Consider the following 24084-nt stretch of genomic DNA (forward strand, 5'->3'; position numbering starts at 1 on the left):
TAAACAGAGCAATGGATTAACATTCCCTGAATGTGATCAGCTCTAAGCTTAGGAATTCAATGATGTAAACTGATCGAAACGGAAACAAAATTGCCAAAAAAAATTATCGTTGTATCCGAGGTGGTTTTTTTTCATCCACGTTACAAGCGAGGTTCATTAACATTATTATCTGTGACAATAAATCCGGATTGTCAATTACTCACGTTATAGGCGAGATCGTTATAACCGATTTTAACTAATTTTTTCTGAGGGGGAATGAGTGTTTCGTTTTCAAGAAGTACTGCCATTTGTCTTTCATACTGGAAGTGAAATTTCTTTCTTTTATTTCGTCACTGCTTTTCGGCGATTGTTGAAAATTGTTGAAATGTTCTTTGATTAGTTGCTTCCCACCATAACGGTTCAATTTTTTGACCACCAGGTGAAAAAGTGGAGCTTTTAATGTTATCTTTTCCCATGGTCCATATCGCATATATTCCAAGCTTCAATGCAATACGTCTACCACAGTGGGCGCTACAGAGGCCGGATTAGTGTCAGTGACACACTCCATGTGATGCCCTCTGAATTTTTTTTTCCAAAATGTTTGTATTTGTCGTATTTCAATGTTCGGTTTTTATTAGTGAATTTGCATTATGTCCCAGTTTTTGTAATTATTCATCCCGGTTTATCAGTCGCATGATCTAGCCACCGTATCCTAAGCCCGCGCTTTGTCCAAGCCTGGACCGTAAATCGGCTATCATTCTATAACCGATAGGTGACTTGGTGACTTCTTTTACGAAGCCAACTGTATAAATTTTGTTAGTGGAAAAATTGTAGTTAGTTTTTTTTTGACTAATTTTAGACTTTTAATTGGTAACCACATTATTTTTAAATTTCCGTATTTCTTTCGAAATGTCACTTTAAAAAAATTATATCACCTTCTATACATTTTTTATGCTAATAAATCAATTTGTTTTCTGTTTAAACGAGTGAATCCACAATGATAATATTTTTCGAGCATGTAAAATCTATCTATCTATTCTATTAAATTACATGCCCGACCGGACATGTACATTTTTGGAGACTTGTGCAGCCCCTGATCTACGTTATTTACTGTTTCTCACACAAATCCAAAAACACAATCTGTAAAAATTTCATATATAACTCAAGTATCACCAATCTCTAACTGTATTTCAACTTTTCCAAATTACCTCTGAGCATTTAGCAAACATTTTTTTAAACAAATATCCGTTTTTGAAATACAAAAAAAAACCTTAATTACAGAGAAATTTTAATTTTATCTTAGGAAGTTGCGGCTAAAATTAGGAAGTTGCGGCGTTGAAAAATAATCTTTTCTCAATGCGCGGCGGTGTTTCTATATTACTTTTTTTCTTCCCGTAAAAAATCCCAAAAAAACTAATAATTTACTAATATTTTCCTGATACCTCCTTAGATGATATCCAGTCCCTGATGATTAAGTTCAAGAAGCATACGTAATGCTACAAGAGTAATCCTATATATATTCCCTAGACTTTTAATAGATAGCTTCTTGAATAATACGCACCGAAAAAAAAAAAATCTTTAATAGGAGTTTATAATTTTTTTTGATTATTTTCTCCTAAAGGAATTTCAACGGAGAAAGAAATAAGCAAAGAGAATCCGATTATTAATCAAAAAAAATCTAATTTACTTAATGGCGTTACTTGTCAGAGACCTCCGTCTGGTGGCTCTTCAACTCTTTAATCATGTATTCGGATACACAAGAGAATGTTATCCGCCCTCACCAATCTTCCTAATTTCATCTCTTAATCTAATATTAAACATGGGATAAATAACATCTCACAGCATCATCTCGGTTTTGCATCGTCGTATCTTCCAAGATGACGCGGGAGAAAGAGTTATATTCAAACTAAACATTATCAAAATTGATATGCCTAAACTATGAAATCAATCACAGTTATATGAGCTTTAATTTTTGATGAATCATCATGATCACCACCAAAAAAAAAATGTCTACACTTGCACACTATGTTACCAAATTATATCCTTCTCATAAATATACAGGGTGTCCAGAAAGTTCTTCTCCAGGAATTTTCCTTCTCAACCGTTGGTCGTTGGTAAAAGCTTTCAATTGCAAAAATATTTTCAATGAACCAAATATTATGTTGTTTTCGCATAGTAAATTAATTTTTAATAATCAGTGTATTTGCCTATCATTATATTTCACCCGTAGATGGCAGCACTAAAAATCAAAAAGATGACTCTAGATCTCATTTTTTTTGAAAAATCCCAAGTGTACTCAGACTTTTAAGTACCTAAACACACATACTTCCGGCACAACTCAATCGGGGGTAATTTTTCCATGATGATAGACCGGAGTTGTGCTCGGTTTTGAATGAATGAATGAATATATTTATCCCCGATTTTAGTAAAGATTACGAATTATAGCAAGAAATCCTTTGTTGGAAAAAAAGGGACATTTTTGTTCAATAAGAAACTGTGTTAGTGTAAAATTAGGGAAACTTATTTTTACACGATTCATATAATCACCTTAATTAGGATAAATAAATAATTCAAAGTAAATGACGAAAAATATCTCGTTATATCCGAGGACGTTGCGTTTTCATTGCCGTTATATAAATCAATATAAGGTTCATTAGCTTCATTCTGTATGAAAATCACCTGGGACCAACAGTTATTCACCCCACCGTCTGCACAGTGGATGGTGGTCGGTTGAAACTGGTTTTCTGTGGTTCACAACATCGATTTGCTCAAAGTCTCGCTGCAGGGAGCGCCACACCGACAACGGTGTAAAATCTCAATCATCACATTTCACTGAGTTTGAAATAAAAACATTCATGCACAGCAGTAGATACGCTCTCTTTCTATCAAGTACACATGCATACTTCAGGCACAACTCGTTCGGTAGTAAAGTGCTGATAATGATAGGCCGGAGTTGTGCTCGTCTACCAATATGAAGGCTACCGTCAGGTCCACAGGCTAGATCGCGGGGAAGATCATAGATAAAAAGTTATTTCCCTTCCGAACTTGAGGTAACTACCGATAGATGACGCCCGCATTTCGGACCCAACTCGATCGGTAGTAAATTGTTGTGTGGCGATATATTACCGGAGTTCGTATGTGGTAAAATATTAGTGTTTATTCGCATTACAGCTGACAAGGAAATGATCCCAAGGTGACGTCTGCAAAAAGTTTTGAAAAATTACCTTTGATTTTACTCTTTTAAATATGCACAAAGTACAAAAAAAATCGGTGAAATTATTGTAGGTCACTCAAAAATTTTTTTTTAGTACAGTCGAATCCCATTATAACGAACTCCAAGAGACCGGAGAAATCACTTCGTTATAACGAAATTGCGTTATAAAGGAATTCCAGATTTTTATATTGTTTTTATGTAAACTTATCTGGGGGAGGATTAGAAAAGTTTTCGTTAAAACAAGATTTTCACTGTAACGGTATTCGTTAAAACGGGAATCGACTGCATTGATATTTTGAACGCCAACAGTGGCCAAGAATGATTTTAAAAATTCCGCAACCCTAGTGTGTTAGAGTGACGTCATTCAAACAACACATAATCAGGTGCAGCACAGACAAAGAAAGATTAAAAAAAAAGAGAAATAATTTTCGTTTTTAGAGAAACACAAGAAGCGCTAGAGGAAAGAATGGGAAAAGAAAATGCAAAAAAAGTTTTGTATAGATATCGCCAAGACGCGTAATAGGTGATGAGTAGCCAACTGTTATTGTTTTAAATATTTTTTTCCGTTTTTAAGGCGACTGCCTGCGTTCAGGGTAATTTTTCTTTTAGAAAGTCATTTCGGATGAAACGAATGGGGTTTTGGTTTGGATATGGAAGGAAATTAAGAAAATAAATGTTATCTTATGAGTATTTCAGCAAACAAAATTTATCGTTAATTTTGTACGTAAAATTAGCATATTTTTAGTACTACTGCTAGACATTGTACACTAAAAAATACTGCTTGCATCAACATGCTCTCCACGCGGTTTATTGTTCGTGCAATGAACTAAAAGTTTTAGATACTATAAAAAAGCATTTTGAGATACGATTTTTTACATGAAAAAATACACCTTTTTTTCGTCAAAAATGCTGGATATTCTCAGTTGAAAATCATGTAAAAATCTAAAAGTTTGAAACATATGGTTATTCAAGGAAACAAATACTTTATGGGTTTTTCTTTTATGGGTAGGTGAAGTCGGAAAGAAAAGTCATCTGGTCTCCGCCGGGACTCGGACCGAAACCTTCTTGCATACCGGGCAAGCATGTTACCATCTACACCACTGGAGGCACGACCCTGCCTTCCTTAATTCACGCACTGTGGTGAGAGGCGCTGAAGTAGAGGGATCAGTAACGTCAAAACTGCAGCAAATGCCCTTCTCAGGTGGGACTGTAGAGATAGACGGCTGTTTTTCTCAGCCATATCAAGAAATGTATTGGGCGGAGGAAAAAGCCATCTATATATAGCTCAGCTTCTAGTTCATCGCACAGCCGGAACTGTGAAATACAGTGGGAAAGTTTCAAAACGATACTTTGAAGAATGCTTGAGCTATGAAGGTTTTTGTGCAGTGAAAAAACCAAAAATAGAAAATTTTGAGAACGTATTTAAAGTTTCATAACTGGATTTAGATTATTGTATTCGTTTTTACTTAATCGGCAATCACTTCGCTTCTAGTAATTGTAGAGGGAAAAAAAAGGAAACAGTTTTTTTGGATTCTAGAGAATAATTATACTTTCAAATGCACACATAAAATTATAATTTCAAAATTTTATGTGAAATTCCTCATTTGAAGGCAGGTGGTCGCCTTAACCCTTTTTGGCAATCCCGAGATATCTCGTCAAGCTCGATATGCTTTATTTCAGCCACCTGGAAATATCTCTACTTCTAAAAACGCTTCGATATTGTTTTTTACAGTAAAACATGTTTTCCTTCCCCCCAATCAATCAACGGCCAGTGGGCGCAATCAGGTCTTGTTCAAGGTCAGATAAGATAAGACGAGAGGTGTGTGTTCCCCTCTCCCCCTTTCTTTTAGCACTGAAAAAAAAAATATACACTCAGTATATACGGGGTGATTATAAAAAAACTATCCCGACATATGGGCCCCTAACTATCATACCATTCACAGAAACTGAATGAAATTTTGGCATAAGGTATTTTGAGGTATGCGCTCAAGAATGATATGGAAAACAAGTGTCACTCTAACAGTTACGGTTACAGTGAGAAAATTTCGAAAATATCAAATGGCAACACCAAGTTTTTTGTATTGGAATGTGATCTCCATTGTGAAAAACACTAAATAGCGTTGGAATGGCACCTGTAGCACGAAAATCCCCGGAGCTAGGCAAGCAAAGAGTAAAAAGGACTTTGCCGTGCACCAGAGCATTCGTCACACCGTTTCTTCGGCTGAGATCGCAGTCTGATTAGTCCTCCACAAGGTCAAATTTGTGAAACACAATAAAATGCTTTATTTTATGCTGCTTCTCTGTCCTTATTGGTTGTCCTCACTTTCAGCCTATCTACCGCCGGTGATTTTCATGCTACAATTGCCGTTCGAATGCTATTTAGGGTTTTTCACAATGGAGATCACATTCCAATACAAAAAACTTGGTGTTGCCATTTGATATTTTCGAAATTTTCTCACTGTAACCGTAAGTGTTAGAGTGACACGGTTCTTTTCCATATCATTCTTGAGCGCATACATCAAAATACCTTATACCAAAATTTCATTCAATTTCTGTGAATGGTATGATAGTTAGGGGCCCATATGTCGGGATAGTTTTTTTTATAATCACCCTGTACATATAACAGCAGTGCTCCCAACACACAGGGTTGGGGTACCCGAGGGGGATTGTAATTTCAAATGTGACAATTATAATGCAGATCAGAAAAATGTTAAAAACCGCTTAAATTGGGTTAATGAGTGCATTCCGCCTCTATTTTCTTTTAATCTGTTTCTTCGTGAAATAAATGTGCTCAATTTTTTTTTTTTTTTTGATAATTTTTCGAGGACGACACCTTGGGACCCTTCCCTTGTGAGTTTGACTGCAACAGTATACTTGTAATTAGCAACTACATTCGATAAATTTCATTGAAACTTTGTAATAAAAGTAACTGAGAGAGAAAAACTATATTTACATCATTCTTGTGCCTTTCGGATGATACTGTCTTATGCACAGGGCCGTAATTAGATGGGGGCAGGGGGACAACTGCCGCGGGCTGAAAAAATTTAGGGGACGGCAATTTTAGGTAAGAACAAAGTACACAGTTATAAAATTATCGAATTTCAAAGTTGCGGGGGCGGCAAAATAGTTTTTGCCCCGGGCAGAAAAAATCGTAGTTACCGCCCTGCTTATGCTAGTATATGTAATAAGAAAGAGATCTCGTGTTCCATAAAATAATTTCTAGCAATATGAGAAATGTTGTTTTCGAGATCTCAAACGAATGAATGTCATTCAGTGAAAAGTAATTGAGAAAAGTTTCGGTATCCGATCGATCTCCAGCTTGATTAAAAGCCATTTCGTGCACGACCAAAACCCCAGAATATTTTGCGGGTTCGTGTTCAAGTGTTTATTCTTCTGGAATTGGATCTTCTTGCCTTAAAGCATTTATTTCTGTCTCTCTCCGAGGTATTTGTATACCAGAGAGAACTTCGACGGAAACATTTGTTATCACAGGAAAGTTTACGGGGGGGGAAAAAAATGAGCATCCCCCCTGCGGGCGGCACGAGAAAATACTTCAATTACAAAGAAAACTTTACGTATTTACTGTGGAAGAGATTCTTTGAATACTTTTGTGTCGGAAAATATTTCTTAGCATTATTTAGCAATTTTTCTTTCACCACTTCAAATGAGTAAATCTTTTTCCATCAAGAACATTAGGAAATTTTTGAAAATTTCTGTCGGGGAAGAAAAAGGCTTGAAAAAAAATCTCTTTAGCTTCTATTTTCGATAGTTATTAATTCAAATTGTTTCATCGTGACGCTAATTTGATTTTTTTTTTCGTTTCAGAATAAGCAATTTTAGAGGAAGATTTTGAAAATCCTCTCTAAGTTTCTCTAAGAATCTCTCTTTTTAAACAGTAAGTACGTAAGCTCGAAATGTTTTTATCAATGAAAAGATAATGCATCCAGATCTTCAGGAGAAAATAAGAATGAATGCAGATAATGTTTCCTTCCAAGCAGCTACCTTGTACAGCTATACAGGGCGGTTATGAATAAACTGTCACTACTCAGACGTATGTAGCGCCCAGTCTAATGGGGGTATTTTGATGAAATTTGGTAATTGGGATATATGGACAATGGGAGGATGGGGGAAGAGAAAGATTCAATAAAAAAACAGTTCAATTTTTTACCACCAGATGAAAAAGTAACTTTTCAAATCGCAGTTATCTTTTCGTCATGGTCCGTGGTCTATTATACTTTACAGAAACGTATATGATTCATTTCTTATATAATACTGTATTGAGAATATTATTTTCGAATTGTCATTTTTACTATGCCTATTGCCAACAATGTATGTTTACAATTCTCCATACATATTTTTTGATATCTTAATATATTATCCTGTGAATTATAATTGTATATAGATCTTGCATCATTCATATATTCATATGTATATACCTTTATATTCAGCATGTTATATTTTTTATAATATTTTTTTTGTTTAAACTGTGATATTTTACGAAGTCCGTTATACTGATTGTTGTGAATTCCCACTCCTGAACCTCCCCAACATTTATTACTCTATGCCGCGCTGTGCTCTTTTTATGTTATCGTTTTAGGTGGATGATGCAACTGCTCGATGTGGAGAGACTCCAGAATAGGATTAGACTGGTTACTTGACCAGCAACTTGGGATTGAGTGAAATGATGATAATGGTTTAATATGTGCCGCTGGATGAGGAACGGACGAACGGTTCTTCCCCGTTGATCCGATGGACGGGAAGTGACGGATGGTGCCGTCCTGCTGTAGGTCCGGTGGGACCATGAGCTGCCAGGATGTTCTTACTGGTCATTTGCGTGGGTCGGAAGTCCGGTGATGCGATGCAGGCCGGCGTTCGACCGGTGGTCTTGGTGGCTGGTCGTGCTTTCCTTTTTCCAACATGGCCCAGCCGTAAGGTGACCTGCTTATATCCCACAAATGACAGAGCAGGGGCCATGTTTGGTGTTTGTGTCGTGGTCCGAGAAACGTATATGCCAAATTTGAATGAAATACGTCTCCCCTAACAGGCGCTACATTGGTCGGAGTAGTATAATTAAGTGAGTAGTGTCATTTTAATGAACAGAGCAACAGGTCTACAACGGTGCAAATATTCAATCATTACGCTTCACCCACTTCACTTCTAAAATATAGATGACGGCACTGACAAAATCAGGCACAACATACGCACTCAGACTGTTACTTACACCATGTTCCAGACTTGAAGCTGGGCTGGAAGACATCGCGGCAACGGAATAAGTCCGGCGGCAGAGTTCGGGCGTTCATTCATTCAGTAGTGTTTCTGTCTCTGATTGTTTTTTTTTTCTTTGATGAAGCATCGACCATTAGACAGATTAGACTGTTCAGCACTGATTTTGTTCTTAAAGATTTATCATTGATTTTAGGGTGATTTTGGTGATAAGAAATAAATATAAAATTATGAGGGGGAAAAGCAAATGAAAGCAAAACAGTATGATAGATAATAGGTTAGAGCAGTGTTTCTCAACCTGGGGCCATATGGCCCCCTTGCGGTCCTGGGATATTCTAGGGGGGCCACGGGAGAAAATCAGAAGAAAGGTGATCCACGACAGGTGGTGAAGGGAGTCATAGAGAGCTGTGAAGAGAAAAACTTTAAAAGTGAAACATGGTTGAAAAATATTACTACTTTCAGAATTCATCAGATCCGTCCATAGAACTAGGGGCATCTTAACCCTTGAGTCTATGTGGACATGACCCGGGTCTTCATGTCTATAATGGAGGGAGGGGGGACTGCACTATATGGGATCTGATACTATGATTTTCATATGTAAGCTGTTACTTCCAGCTAAGTATGGAGGGCCCCCAGAGCAACGGTTGATGTGTTGGGAGAGTCGATTTATCGTGCATGCTCATTGGATCGTCTCTTATTTTACACAGACCCTTTTTTACCATATAATTAAACTCCTGGGAGATGATAATCCATCATTTGAATCCGCGCCTAGCCAGGATTCTAGAGATTGATCCGATTTATTAAAATTGCATTCATAATAAAAAAATAGAAAGTATCTCACTCTTGGATGAGGGTAGAGGGGGCCCTGGATAGGACGGGGGGGGGGGGGGGCATGAGAAAAAAATCTGATCCATGGGGGGGGCATGAGCTGAAAACGGATAAGAAACACTGGGTTAGAGGGAGGGTACGAAGATTTTTTCTTTTTCACCCTCACCCTACTTGTTTTCTTTTGCTCTTGCATGTATATAGTAGAAGTATGCATCATATTGGCATCACTAATAGTAGTATAGAAATAAACAGAGGTGCAAAGAAAAACTTTGTTTCATAAATTTACAACAAAGCTTCGCGATGAAGAAAGAGAAAAGAAAACAGAGAGAACTTTTTTGAATTTATTCCACTGATGTTTCGACGCAATATTACGTCCTTGATCGTAAAGTGGTTTGAATCAGCAGCCCCAACATACCCTATGAAACCGTTAACATTTGCTTGAGAACATGAGGAAAAAAAACGGTTTTCCTTGAGCACAGTGTTAAGTATAAAGCGAAAAATGAAAAATTCTGATGCAGTGAAATCGGACTGCGATAATATAGGGCAATGTTATATTTCGAAAGGTGATCTTGAAAAGTTCCAATGAAGTGCCACCAACAGTAACGGAGGCTCCTGGAGGATATAATATAAAAAAACTGAAAAATCTTGATATATTTTTACGAACTGTGGCGAAAGTTCTAAGTTGAAATGCATGGATATTTTGAATAAAACACAGCATAATTAAGCATTATCTGTACTTAGTAAACAAATGCTCCAGAACTTTTTGATTAAATCAGCATGATATTCAATCGGGTCTGCCATCCAAATATTGTTCCTCCAGATGGCAGTTAAAAAGTGTTAATTTGAATCATCAAACATTATAAAATTTCTATCTGTTAAGTTTTTAAAATTTACAGCTTCAGTAACACCCCGGAGTTACACGGTAGGTGCGACCGACACTATGCGCGTAAATCGGGGTGCAATTTTGTTTTAAAAATACGTCAAATAGTTGGTAATTGGGACGAATATTTCTGAAAAAAAACAAACCTCTTCAAAAATAAAAATTGCAATCAAAATGCACGTTTTCCTAAAAACTAAAAATGTTTCATTAATATTTGTGTGTGTGTGTGTTAATTGCTCCTGAATATCTCTAAACGACGGTCATGTGGTTTACGGAAAATTCACAGCCAACAATTCACCGCTAGGAAAATTCATCGACCAACAGTTCGTCATGGAGCTACCGAGTCCAAATCGCCCAACCATTCGCTCACTCACCCGCGCACGGACTTGGTAGCTCGCTCGCCCAGTCAGTTATATATAATTCACTCACTCGCTCGCTGCTCACTTACCCACTCACGGACTCAGTCACTCGCTTTCTCTATCAATCGCTCACGGACTCAGTAGCTTCGTGTCGAACTGTTGGTCGGTGAATTTTCCTAGCGATGAATTTTCCGTCGATGAATTGCTGGTCGGTGAATTTTCGTGGCGGTGAATTTTCCGGACACGGTTCTGTGATTGAGTAGGCAATATATTTTTACTTGATAATAACATCATAACGAAAATATTGTTTCCCATCTCAGCGATAATTCCATAAGGAAATGTACCGAATTCAAGAACGAAACATTTTTTCACAGAAAATCACGTAACTCCGAGGTCGCGTAGATCGAGGTATGACTGTATTGGGATTCTTTGCGTCTCATCATACTTCCCGAATTCAGAATCCACGTTCAAGGGACATTCCATTCGATTCCGACGTTTCATATAAATTCAATTCTCACATAAAAAAAAATAACAATTTCTTTTCGAGAGAGAAAATCTGTAATTTTTCAAACGAAATTCTAATACCGGAGACTGATTTTCTTTTCCTTTTCCACAAAATTAAATTTCCGAGTTTCCAGAGTTTTACTCAAATTCACGCGTTTTCGAATTATTTTTAAGTGAATGGAATCTCTCTACTTTCTAATTTCACTGATATGAAATAGCTGAGAAATATACACTCAGTTATGTATATTGTAATACATCTTTTCTGTCTTTTCGTGCATGATTTCGAAATTTGAAATTTCTATCCAATTTTTTTTACTGTTTTGGCTGAATTTTATAAAACTCGAACGGATTCGAATTGCTACTTCCCTTTAATATAAATCACATTTGAAAAAACAGTTTTTATATTATTTATTTTATGCAATGGAAAATTTTTTATTGGTTCTTTTTCTACCTTTCTACCAGTGTCATAGATTTAAAGCATACAAGCTCAAGCGATGGCCCGCGGGCCAAATGTGACCCTCGAAGTCGTCTGATGAGGGCTGCTACCGCAAACCTAATTTTTTAAAAATGAACTAAGTTGAAGCACATTTTTTTACAGATCAGTTATGTGACCCGCAGTACATTCTCAGATCAGTTAGAGAACCCGCGGCGCACTTAAATGACCTGCGGAATAGTTCCAGAACACTTTTAAATGGTCTGTGGCACATTTCCAGATCACTTAAGCGGCCTGCAGCATGGGTTCCAGATCACTCAAGTGGCCTGCAGCATGGTTCAAGATCACAAGCGTCCAGCAGCGCCGTTTCCTGATTACTTAAATAACACGCGGCACTTTTATGCATAGTGACCTACTTTCTACAGTGCTTTCCCAGATCACTTAAATGGCCCACGAAACGTTTTCAAATCAACGAAGTGGCCCCGCACTCTCCTAAAGGTTGATATATAGCATGTATGCTTAGCCGCTGTGGTGGTCGAGTGGTCATAGTGACGGATTCGCATCGCGAGTATCCGGGTTCAAACCCACCGTCGCTGCACTGGTGGTCGGCTGAAGTTGGTTTTCTGTGTGGTTCCTAATTTCGAGGTGCGAATGCGAGCCGATCTCCCCGTTAAAAAGTCTCGCCGCTGAGAGCAACAGGCCTATACAACGTATAATTATTCATTCATTACACTTCACTTACTATGAGTTGAGAAAAAACTCACAGTTTAAAAAATTGATTGCAGATGGCAGCACTACACATAACAAGCATTACACAGAAACAAACTTCACATAGGTTCACCACACGTACGCTCCAACATGTACCAATTCGTTAGACGATCCGCAGTGGAATGAGGACGAAATACATGGTCTGGTTTAGTAGTAGTACCATACAAGCTCAACCTGTAGCTCCACCTTCCAAATGTGACCATTGGAGCCATCTACGTAATTTGGAACGTGACCTAAAATATAATTTTATTATCAAGGGATAGAAAGTGAAAAATGCACGAAATCATTGTTAATTCAGTGTTATTCAGTCTGTTCTTGCGTGAACGTGCGCGTGAGTGTGTGGTTAAACAGTTTTACTGCCGATATCAAGAAGGCCTTTGATGAATACATTTCACCATCATGACAATACACCATCATGAACCCCCGGAGCGAAGTAATGACTGCAGTGTTTGGGGGGGGGGGTCCCCTACAATTTTTTCACGATCAACGGTCCGTAAATCAGAAAAGAGATGTAATACGATTCCCGGGGCAAACACCCATTTTAGGATTTCCATTTTGAACGTACAAAGGGTGAATTATTTGTCCCCCCCACCCCGGTCCGGCACTTACGACATAAAACCTTTTCATCCTTCCGGTTGTGGCTTCGGGACGGAGATTAGCTCAAAAGAACATGACGCGAGTCTTTGTTTTATAACATCATAATACTATATAAAACTAGAAAAAAAGAATCAAAATTATGAATTATTTCAGTCCACTCATATGAGGCCCCTGTACCGTTGCGAAATATTTTGGGTGGTCCACCCTCCCTTTTGCAAATATTGAGTGCCCTTATAATATGAAGGATTTTTCTTTCAAACCCTGATCAACTTCGGTTCATCGCCATTTTTTATATAGACATTTACTATAGAGTGAGTTTTGTTGGAATTGTGCTATGTCTAAGTAACAGTTTGAGCGCGTATCTGGTGTTGTGTTGTGAAATTTTAGTGCTGCCATCTATATTTCAAACTGTAAGTCGAGAGTAATGATCGAATATTTTTACCGTTGTAGGTCTGTTTCCCTCTGTGGCGAAATTTCATATGTTGGGGACCAACTTCAGCCGACCAGCATTGTACCGCCTGGGGAAATCGAACCTGGATTCCCGCGATAGTGGTAAACCACGATGCCTAAAAGACCAAACAGCGGTAATTTCAAGTATCTAAGATGATTAATGCATCATAAATAAAATTAGGTGATTTATTCGGATATGAAAACGATATCAATCTTTCGGAACTCATAATCGAATTTTTACTGTTGCTACAACAATGGATATTTAAATGGTTCGTCCGTATTTTAAAAATTCTGATTTACACGTAATGTATATAGTTTAGGTAGGAAGTTTTAGGTAGTGAGGACATTTTAACTTTTTTATCTCCATAGTCTAGTTCATTTCATTGACAAAATCCGAATGAATTCTGCAACCTGCTTACATAAAGAAAAGAAGTCTTACAAAATGTCTTCCGTTGGTATCGACGACCTCCCACCTGAAATTCTCGGACATATCTTCTCGTACTACGTCAGTTCGAACGGCCATAAAGACCTCATGGACAACGTGGCGGTGGTCTCTAAAAGGTGGAGTGACGTTGCCTTCATTCCTACCATCTGGAACGTCGTGGACCAAACAAGATCGGGTCTTACCGTAGACGATCTGGTGCGCTTCAGTGGAAGAGGCTACTTGTCGCACGTGCGGAGTTTGAAGATGGACGACACAAGTCGTTCGCTGACATCGGAGAAGTTCGTAGCGATCATCCGAAACTGCCAACGTTTGGAGGAGCTGGAAGTTTCCGGCGAGTTCTTGAAGTTCAAGACATCGGATATCTCGGATTATTGCCATTCTCTACAGAAGCTGCGGCTCGTCAACTCTCCCATATATCCCTGGAACTGTTCCTGCGTCTTCAACGTGGAAAAACTTCAGACCGGTTGCCCACGGCTCAGGGAGATATCTCTAACAAACATCAAGTCCGTGTATTGCGATCCTGACAAGACGATCGGCTTCGGAACTCTGGAATCCTTATGCTGTTGGGGCTACGGGGCAGATAAGGATATCTCTCGGATCACCTGGAAGTCACCACAGTTACGACACCTCCACATGGGCAGCGAGAAATTCGACGGCGTCCTCGAAATACCTTGTGATAAGCTGGAATCGCTGGAACTTTTCTTTTCGCAACCAGGGGCTCGTGGAGTCTTTAGCCAGATAGCCAAGAAATGGAAACATTCGTTACGGCGTTTGGTGGTTGTGTACGAAGGAATCCGTTTCCTTTCTGGTTACGGCCTCGGTCTTTTCGTAGATGGAAGCGCGCTGTCTCCTTTGAAATACGTCAGACTGTATAGGATCGAGCTTGATCCGTTGGTCTTTGAAAAATTCGTAAGAGACGCTGAAAATCTTGAATATCTAGACGTCCGGTCATGTTCCGGATTACCCAACAAGTATCTGTACGAATTTACCAGAGTAGCTATACAGGATTTACGAGAATCTTTTTTGACATGTTTAGGGTCTTGAGAGAGTTTTCACTCATTTGTGTCACAAATGGAAAAATAAAGCTGAGAAAATCACCATATGCCGAGAAACATTTCATAGTTTTTTTCAATATTGACGCGAATACGTCTCATAAATCGTCACGAAAATAGGTCAGAGTTTAAATTTAAAAAAATACATTCTGGACCGGGGTGCGCAACCTCCAGTGCGCTGGTCGAATTCAGCTTGCCAAGGCTTTCCAACCGTCATCTTAATGAACCACGCCACTGGAGTCAAAGAAGACGACTCAGCATGACTTTGACATTGCATCTCTTGAAGACCAAATCATGTGACAAATCTTTAAGACCAAATCATCTGACAAATCTTTAAGACCAAATCATGTGACAAATCTAAGACCAAATCATGTGACAAATCTTTAAGACCAAATCATGTGACAAATCTTTAAGACCAAATTTTGCGGTCAAAATAGAATGAACGGATCTAATGCTAATGCACGTTTCGTCTGCAAATTCTCTGTTTGCTAGTTCTTGGTCAATAAAGATCTCATTTCCGGATGTTGAGGAAGAACGTGCTTCACTCTACATTGATGTGCGGCCATCTTTCAAGGGGTTGTACAACTACTCTATCGCTATTGTGCCCATTTCTTCATCTGTAAGAGTCTATTGAATATTTCGGATTATTTCCACGCGGGAATCACCATAAACAAAAATGCGACGGTGCTCACGGTAGTCTGCCAGAGACCGGCAGCTTCTGCAGGCAGGTAAAAATTCAAGCATGTGCACTAGGATCGCCTACATACGTGAGCCATACCACGCCTCCCAAGCTTCATTGGACTACACCCAAAACATTATGGTCGGATACTTTTTGAACAAATCTCGTATTACCGAGAGCTCAAAACCTTTGGAAGTAAAAGTGTGTGACCACAAAAAGATGATCTCTGACCTTGTATGTCCTTTATCACGAAAAGAGAGGGTTCATTCTTCAGTAGGGAGAAATGGAGGGAAACAAAAACTTCAGTAGTATAACCATGGAGCATGTTTGTCTCATTTTATCAAGCCGTAAATATGATAAATCGACTTAATAATACTCGATTAATTAATTACTTTATTAACTGAACGTAACTGTGGCCCAGGATGGTGAACTCGAATGGTAATGGTAGTTTTGTTTGTTGATACGTGTGAAGAAAGCCAACATTACAAGATTAATAGTGTTTTGTTATGAATGCTTTTATCTTCTTCACACTTATTTTAATTTAATTTTCATTGCATAATATGCGTAGTGCACGTATCATGTACGTACGGGTAAGAATAACTAATTGGTCTAATGAAGAGAAGAAAGGTAATAAATTTTTCCATACACATGTACAGTATTGTATCAGACTTCTCAACTTTATTTGGGAATTATGCATAATTACCGGTAAAAGGGTTAAATGTAGTGGAAATTAGTCCAACGTTTTGTTTTCGAGACAGTTGGTGATTATGCATAACCACCGGCGTATCACTTTTACAGTAGCATATACATTTTAACAGGAGCCAATTACAACCGAAGGCAAACGTCGTATAAATATAAAAGTTGTATAAACGAGATTTTATTCCACTGTTTACCATACCTTCCAGTTAGCAGACGAAACTTTTGGTCCCATGGGCATCCGTTATCAAGAGGTTCTACTGTACGTGGTTTTATGTAGTAGCTTATTGGATTACCTCCATGTGACGAGAAGAAAAAAAAAAGAGAAATTTTCGAGAGTACAATAAAACAATGGACGTATTGTTTTTTCCGCGAAATTTTGGTCACACACTTTTACTTCCAGTGGTTTTGAACTCTCGGTAATACGAGATTGGTTCAAAAAGTATCCGACCATAATGTTTTGGGTGTAGTCCAATGAAGCTTGGGAGGCGTGGTAAGGCTCACGTATGTAGGCGATCCTAGTGCACATGCTTGAATTTTTACCTGCCTACAGAAGCTGCCGGTCTCTGGCAGACTACCGTGAGCACCGTCGCATTTTTGTTTCCACAAAATGGCATGAAAATCTTAAACAACGCCACTGCTTAAAATTTAGGGTGAAATATGGTGATTCCCGAGTGGAAATAATCCGAAATATTCAATAGACTCTTACAGATGAAGAAATGGGCACCATAGCGATAGAGGAGTTGTACAACCTCTTGAAAGATGGCCGCACATCAATGTAGAGTGAAGCACGTTCTTCCTCAACATCCGGAAATGAGATCTTTATTGACCAAGAACTAGCAAACAGAGAATTTGCAGACGAAACGTGCATTAGCATTAGATCCGTTCATTCTATTTTGACCGCAAAATTTGGTCTTAAAGATTGGTCACACGATTTGGTCTTAAAGATTGGTCACATGGTTTGGGTCTTAAAGATTGGTCACATGAATTGGTCTTAAAGATTGGTCACATGATTTGGTCTTAAAGATTGGTCACATGATTAGGTCTTAAAGATTGGTCACATGATTTGGTCTTCAAGAGATGCAACGCCAAAGTCATGCTGAGCCGTCTTCTTTGACTCTAGTGGCGAGGTTCATCAAGAGTACGCATCGTACGACATAACTATCACCAAGACTCCACTACCAAGGGATTCTGCGGCGCAATTGGCAGCTCCGTCACCATTAATGCAGCTCTGTTATTCAAGTTTTTCTTGAAATTTTGTCTAAAAAGAAAATACAACGGCGCTCACTTACGCCTCTTCACTGTGCATCATCTGTCTGTTTCGCGACTGCCAGCTTCTGCAGAAAGGAAAAATTCAAGCATTGGAACTAGGATTGCTTACATACGCGCACTTTACCACGCCTACCTATTTTCATTGGTTAACGTACAAAAAAATATAGTCGGATAATTTTTTGAATAAACCTCGTATATTTCTGCGAACTGTTTCAGTTAACCTCTTTACGATCACGGGCGTAATATTATTACGTTTAAACACCAGTGGAATAAATTCAAACAAGTTATTCGCGTTTCTTTTTTCTCTCTTCACCATCGCGAAGCTTTATAGCAACCCCATTATCTACGGAAGTTGCTTTTCTTTCCCTCCTTTCTTTATATTGTATCTTTCTACTACATATATGTAAGAGCAAAGAACACAAAGGGTGACGGTGAAAAGAAGACTAATAAAAGTTATCTTATCTACCTATGTATTATGCTTTTTTTCCTTTTACATTTTTTCTTTTAACCGTCTCCCTTTTTCTAACGTGCGATAACGTGCACAAGGTTACCAGATTTATCGCCGATTCGTTGACTAGAGATATAATCCGAATTTCTTGCCAAAAACTTGTACGTGAAGTGATTAAAACAGTGTATTTACGTGAAAAACTAGCAGTCGCATCCTGATACATTCTGCTCCAATTTTTTATGGTTTACAGTGAATTCGCATCGATTGGAGCTTCTAATTTTTTTAACTTTATTTTTGGAATTGAATATCCGAAAGTCTCAAGATGAAATCCCAACATAAAAATGTCATTTTCTAAAACACAAAGGCACGGATCTCATTCAGCAAGGAAAATAACCGAGAAAACCTTTAAGGGACATCGAAATCCTTCTCCGATCTTTGGCTCGATTAAAAGCATGCTACAAACCTTTTCAGTGTTTCGTGGGGGTTCGTGTTTAAGTGTTTATTTTTCCCACGCATTGGATCTTCTGACTTCAAAGACTCATTCTCTCCTCTCTACGTGTATGCGTTAGATAGATAGATAGATAGAGAGAGATGGAGCTTTTCTCAAAGTGAAACATTTGTTATCACAAGAAAGTTTTCTAAAGGTGAATATCACCTGCGGGTAGCTCAAGAAAGATATTTCAAATTACAAAGAAAAGCCAAAAACTTGCCGTATTTTCTATAAAAGAGATTCTTTGAATATTTTATTGGGAAATAATCCAAGTAAAAATTCGGTATAACTTTTTTTTTTAACCAGCATATTTCGATGTTACTCATAAAAGATATTGAAAATAATTGATATCTCGGGGAGTTATGGATGCAGAAAAATTACTAGGATATCGAAAATTATGAATTTTAGCTCTGTGCTGTGTCATTTGTGTGGCTTATTTATGACACTGATCCAGATACAGTTATTTATAACCAGAAATGGTGGTCATCTTGGCAAAATTTTGTTTTTGGCTAAAAACCAATATTTTTCCTAAAACGTCACTACTGTATTCTATTTGAGTAAAATGTCATTACGTGTTTCTTGAGTACTCCTCCAGTGCCATGTATTCAAAAGAATCGTTTTTGTTGCTAAGTGTGGTGGCCAACGGGGTTTGGTTTGAAAACTTTTGTTCCCAAACGGTTTTTGGTATAATCCTTAACTCCATTACCCTAGAGTTTTGGCAACAAATTTGGATGATGGGTACTCGTAGTTGAAGTACCAGCGATATATACCTCTGAAACTAGCACGGGTACATTTGCTAACATTAAGAAATATCAGTGGAAAAATATAAGGAGGGGGGGGGGGGAATAGCATAAAAAAAAAATATCGGAAAATTCTTTTTATTCTCATTTATGATGTTCTTTCCCAACTTTTTCTGATTTTTGAATTCAATATCTCAGCAAATATTGCACTTGGAAACAATTAGAAACATTTTTTTTCCTTTCTCTCACGAGATACCGGGGGAGATGTTTCGCGACACACAGTATTGTGGCACCCCATGCGCCACTTTTGATAGTTGCGCTAGGGGATTTTTGAACATATTTTGAGCATTTTTAAAAAAAAAATAAGAACCGTACCTCTCTCTCCAACGAACCAACGAACGGTTGATGAGATAGAAGCCGAATTAGGACATATAGGACACCTTATATAAAAAACTACAATATGCTTGCCTTTTATTTAGTAGGAGGAGTTTCTTCCTCGTCGGTGTCATTTTTTGAGAGCTGCTGAAATTTCGCTTATTCAAAGATTTATAAAATTCCACTAAATTGAGAAAGAAATAAAATTCAGCTTTGAGTAAGAGGAATTTTATCTGTTTAGGAGCCGTATCATGTCAGCAGATTTTTAGCCATTCTTGACCCCCACCACCCGTCAACAAAATTTCGTTGGCCCCTGCCTTTCTACCTACTAACGCATGTGTGGGGAAGGGGGCACGAGCGACCTTATGCCCCACAGACGGTAAATTCATTTTTTTTACTCAAAAAAATTATTTCAAAAAATAAAATAAAATATGGGAACAAAATACCTTTATATGCTATAATAAATTGGTTTCTGTCAATTTCAATGCTCTTTGAAGGGTAAGAGCAATTACTTCCTAAGAAATTCATCGCGACCCATTCTCTAAGCCATAAACGCTAAACTCATGGCCCGCGACGCCAAATGTGGCCTTGTCATCTGATGTGGCCTGCCACCTCAAACCTTATTTTGTAAAAATGAACTAAGCGCCTCATTTACAGATCGATTAAGTGACCCGTGGCACCATTACAGAGCATTTAAGCTGTCCGTGGCACATTTAGAGACCTCTTAAACGACATGTGGAACAGTTTTAGAGCAGATAAACCGGTCTGCGGTGCAGTTCCACATCACTCAAGTTACCCACGGCACATCCGCAGATAACTTAAGTGATCCGCAGTATATTTATGGATCACTTGAGTGGCGCGAGGCGCAGTTCCAGAGAAATCAAGTGGCCCGCAGCACATTTTCAGTACAGTTGAGAGGCCCGTACACATTTCCAGATCACTTAAAGGATCCACGGAACATTTAGACACATTCTAAAGTGGCTCTATAAAGGACTTATCAATGGGGGAATATTACTTCAGGTGCCCACACTCAAACTAGGGAAAGGTTTTTCTCGTTTTTGACACACCGAGTAAGATTCCATTAAGAATATTTCACATTTTTATAAAGGTTAGTTGATGGCGTAAGCATCATTCAAACCCCCCCCCCTCCCTCCTATCTATGTTGACGTAATACTTGAATGACCCCCTTATAGATAACAGGAAAAAAATAGAAGAAAACACTGTGTATAACTATTTACCCTTAAATTAGGTCCAATGTGAAAAATCCACTATAATTAAATTGCTGTGCTGATATATTATTTCAATTTAAAATATGCTGAAAGCCGCAATTTGCATCCGCTTTTGCAATAAAAAAACAAACTTTTCAACAAGTTTTCATGAGAATTAACCATAGGGTGTTAAGTTACGTGAAAAATCTTCATACTTCATTATAAACTTAAAAGTTATTTGTAACTTTTTTGCTAGTAGATGAACAAAATGGTATCTCGAGCTATCAGGTGTCATGTACAGCATGCAATACATTTAAGACAAATCCTACTAATTTTAAGAAAATTTTACGCAAATTACGCAAAATAAATAAAACAAAATATTAGATTTCAAAAAAAAAATCAGATATCGGGTAGATTGTTTGTAACTTCTTAAATTAGATATTGTTTGTTTTGTAGAACTTTGATATCTCTCATGGATCTTAATTATCTTAATTAATTAGGGCTCTTGGGATTTCTATTTGTGTTCAAATTATATTCTGAAAGCAAGAACGAGTGATCGATTCCCGCTTGTTGTTACGTGCGGGGCACTTTTTTTTTTAAAACACTGTGATTTTCATAAAACAAGTGGGGGTTTGAATCAAAATACTGTATAAAATAAGGAAATCCATTGAAATTTTTAAAATGTCTCTAAAACGTTTTGAGATATTCTAAATTATGTCCTCAAAGTTGACTCATTTCTAGTACTTACGCCAAGCTTTTACAATTACAGACCATAGAATTCATTTGACTACTTTTGACACTGTATGTTTCAATGACTGTTATTTGTGCAATGAACTAAAAGTTTTTAGATACATAAAATATTCTCTGAGATATGGCAGTTTTTGTGGAAACACCACTTGAATTTTCACAAAAAATTCAAATTTTTTCATTGAAACAGTTGTAAAATATTAAATTCTAAACGTATGGTCAAGATCCCAGTTCATTGCACAGCTAACGTTATCTGGAACGAACGCTATTGAATAATTTCATGAGAATTACTAGTAGCATAGTTTTTGAGAAATTAGGTTCCGCGTGGAAGTTAGGTTTCGTAAATTGACGAAAAAATGAATCTTCAAAAAACGCGTTTGAAAATTGTTTTTTTGCCTTCAAAACCATTGTTCCAGATGATGTAAATCGGCTATAACTTTGTTGTTACTTTTTGCTTGTACAAGAATAAAATAGTTTTGGATTCTGTGTAACAAATTCTTCTAAATGAATTTTTAAAATCATTTTCGACAATTTTCGAAAAAATCGTCATTTGAGCGTAGTCAGTTGCCTTGAATCATTTTCCTTACGTAAGAAGAAATTCTTAGGTAAATTACGTAAAAAAGGAAAGAAAACTTCTCAAGCGCTCACGTTCAGTCGTACATGATTTCATAATAACATCAAAAGTCCGTTATAACGAGAATCTTGCTATTACGAGGAATTGTACAAGTGACTGTCAAAGAGCTAATGTTATAGATACAAAAAAATATTAGCTAAAAACGAGATAACTATGAATGAAAATCGCAACACATCGCAACACATTCGCTATAAAGATAACGGAAATTCCCTATAAAAACATGTTTTCTTTTCCCTTCCTAATACCTAATTCCCTTCCTAAAATGAAGACTGAAAAAAAGTGTCATTTTAAGGAAAAAATCTCAAGAATTTATGGAAGAAATAAAAAAAAAATCAACCTATTCATAGGTATTTATAAACGGAAAACGTCAGTACCCCCAACATAGATTAGAGGATCACATGTTGTATCTTACCTTGTTATCTATGTAGGAGGTGGAAATACACATCATTTTTCTGTAGCGTTTGTGTTCTGTGTGTTGGTTGGACAGGTGGGACACGACCTATGGTTATGACGTCGTTGTTAGTTGCCACGAAAAATCGTTCTCCCCTCTCCTTTCTTGGAATCTTCCAAAACTGGTCATAAGGCAACCAACAAATGAAAATATCCAGTGTCAGAAACTGCTGCATTCCACAGAGCGCAAAAATTGTGTTGTCAACATTGAATCAACATTGTGCTTTCCATAAGCAGTTAACTCTAGATGCATATTTCTGCAGAAATATGAAAACAAAAATTCGTTTATAACGAGAATTCCGTTATAACGAAAATTTTCCCTCCGATTGTGAACTGTCGTTATAACGGACTTTTACTGTGATTACATTTCATATCGATCATTCATTTCTATTTTTTTGCGCAATTTCATTTCCATGATGCGGTTTCAATTATGTGTGATTCACCTTGCATCCGATTTCTACAAGAAAAATGCTTGGTATTTAAAGCAAATTTGTAATACAATTCAGACTTTAAATAGAAATTACGTGCACTTATTAATGGTATTTAATGAAATGAGACCATTTCATTTTTATCGTCTATATACAAATACAAATATGCAAACACAAAGGCCACAACAGATAAAATGCCCAACGAGGTGCTGGAAAAAGATGTTCATAAAAAATACGGATGTCGAATGCATATCTAAACTATATCCAAAGTACAGCAACCCAATAAGAACAAACAGTAAAAGTTCGTTATAACGTGTACGGTATGTAACGGAGAACTCCGTTACATACAGGATATTATTATAATGAATTATTTGCAATCGGTTGTCAATAATAGCTAATGGTAAAGACGCACTGAATATTCGGTTATAGCGAGTTGAAAATTAGGAAGCATTCGCTACGTCAAGAGAATTCTCAATATATAGGCTATATATAATGCTTTATCCTTCTCTTTCCTGAAGAATTGAACACGATGGCTCATTCATGGCTCATGTTCCTCGTAGAAATTATTCTGAGGTACTTCTAACAAAGAATGGACACAGAAAAGTCAAACTGTTTTATCCCCACTTCTGCCTGTATTTTGGCTTCCCCGCTATACACAAAGAATTTGTAGTGATTTCTTTGGACTTTTGTCTCTTGTAGTGACAAAGAGATCACGGGACTAGAATTCGCAGTTTTAAGTCGTTTCCCCAATGACAAATAATCGTGTTAAAAAAAGCTTTCCAATTAACGGGAAAATTTTGACTAGTCCATACAGCCATGGAAGGGATCAGCGATGTAATAATTGAGACTTAATTATTCAGTTGGTCGACTAAATCGCTTTGATATAATACGGACTTTCCCTCCTGTGTGTGAACTTTCGTTATAACGGACTTTTACTGTATTTAACACCCTCCCCCCCCCCCATTGGGTATTTTCTGGGGCGGCTCAAACATACCTGCCGCCCGGGTGCAAAGCTTCATGTGTCCTAAAAATGACCCTGGGATAAACACAGGGACCTAGAGACATAAGTGGTAAAGCGGTTACTTAATGAACAACCCGTATGTGACCGTACGTCCTGCTTTTGAAGAAACTGCCCCGTATTTTGGTCTAAGAACATTTTACCGATCTTAATTACGCCAGATAACT

The 24084-nt window shown here is 37.6% G+C and overlaps 1 protein-coding gene across 1 annotated transcript; it reads left to right on the forward strand.

Annotated features, from left to right (window-relative positions):
* The first annotated feature begins 13677 nt into the window (after positions 1–13677).
* LOC149070175 (F-box/LRR-repeat protein 6-like) lies at positions 13678–14724 on the forward strand. The gene has a single exon (XM_089249287.1). It carries the CDS (start codon positions 13678–13680, stop codon positions 14722–14724), a length of 1047 nt encoding a protein of 348 aa, XP_089105413.1.
* Positions 14725–24084: the final 9360 nt, after the last annotated feature.

This window comes from Pholcus phalangioides, unplaced genomic scaffold, assembly GCF_987345545.1.
Source record: "Pholcus phalangioides strain wild (caught in Gottingen) unplaced genomic scaffold, Ppha-v1.0 ptg000022l_1, whole genome shotgun sequence".
Lineage (NCBI taxonomy): Eukaryota > Metazoa > Arthropoda > Arachnida > Araneae > Pholcidae > Pholcus > Pholcus phalangioides.

Coding starts and splice junctions, on each gene's coding strand:
- LOC149070175 (XM_089249287.1), top strand. CDS start 13,678: ATGTCTTCCGTTGGTATCGACGACCTCCCACCTGAAATTCTCGGACAT.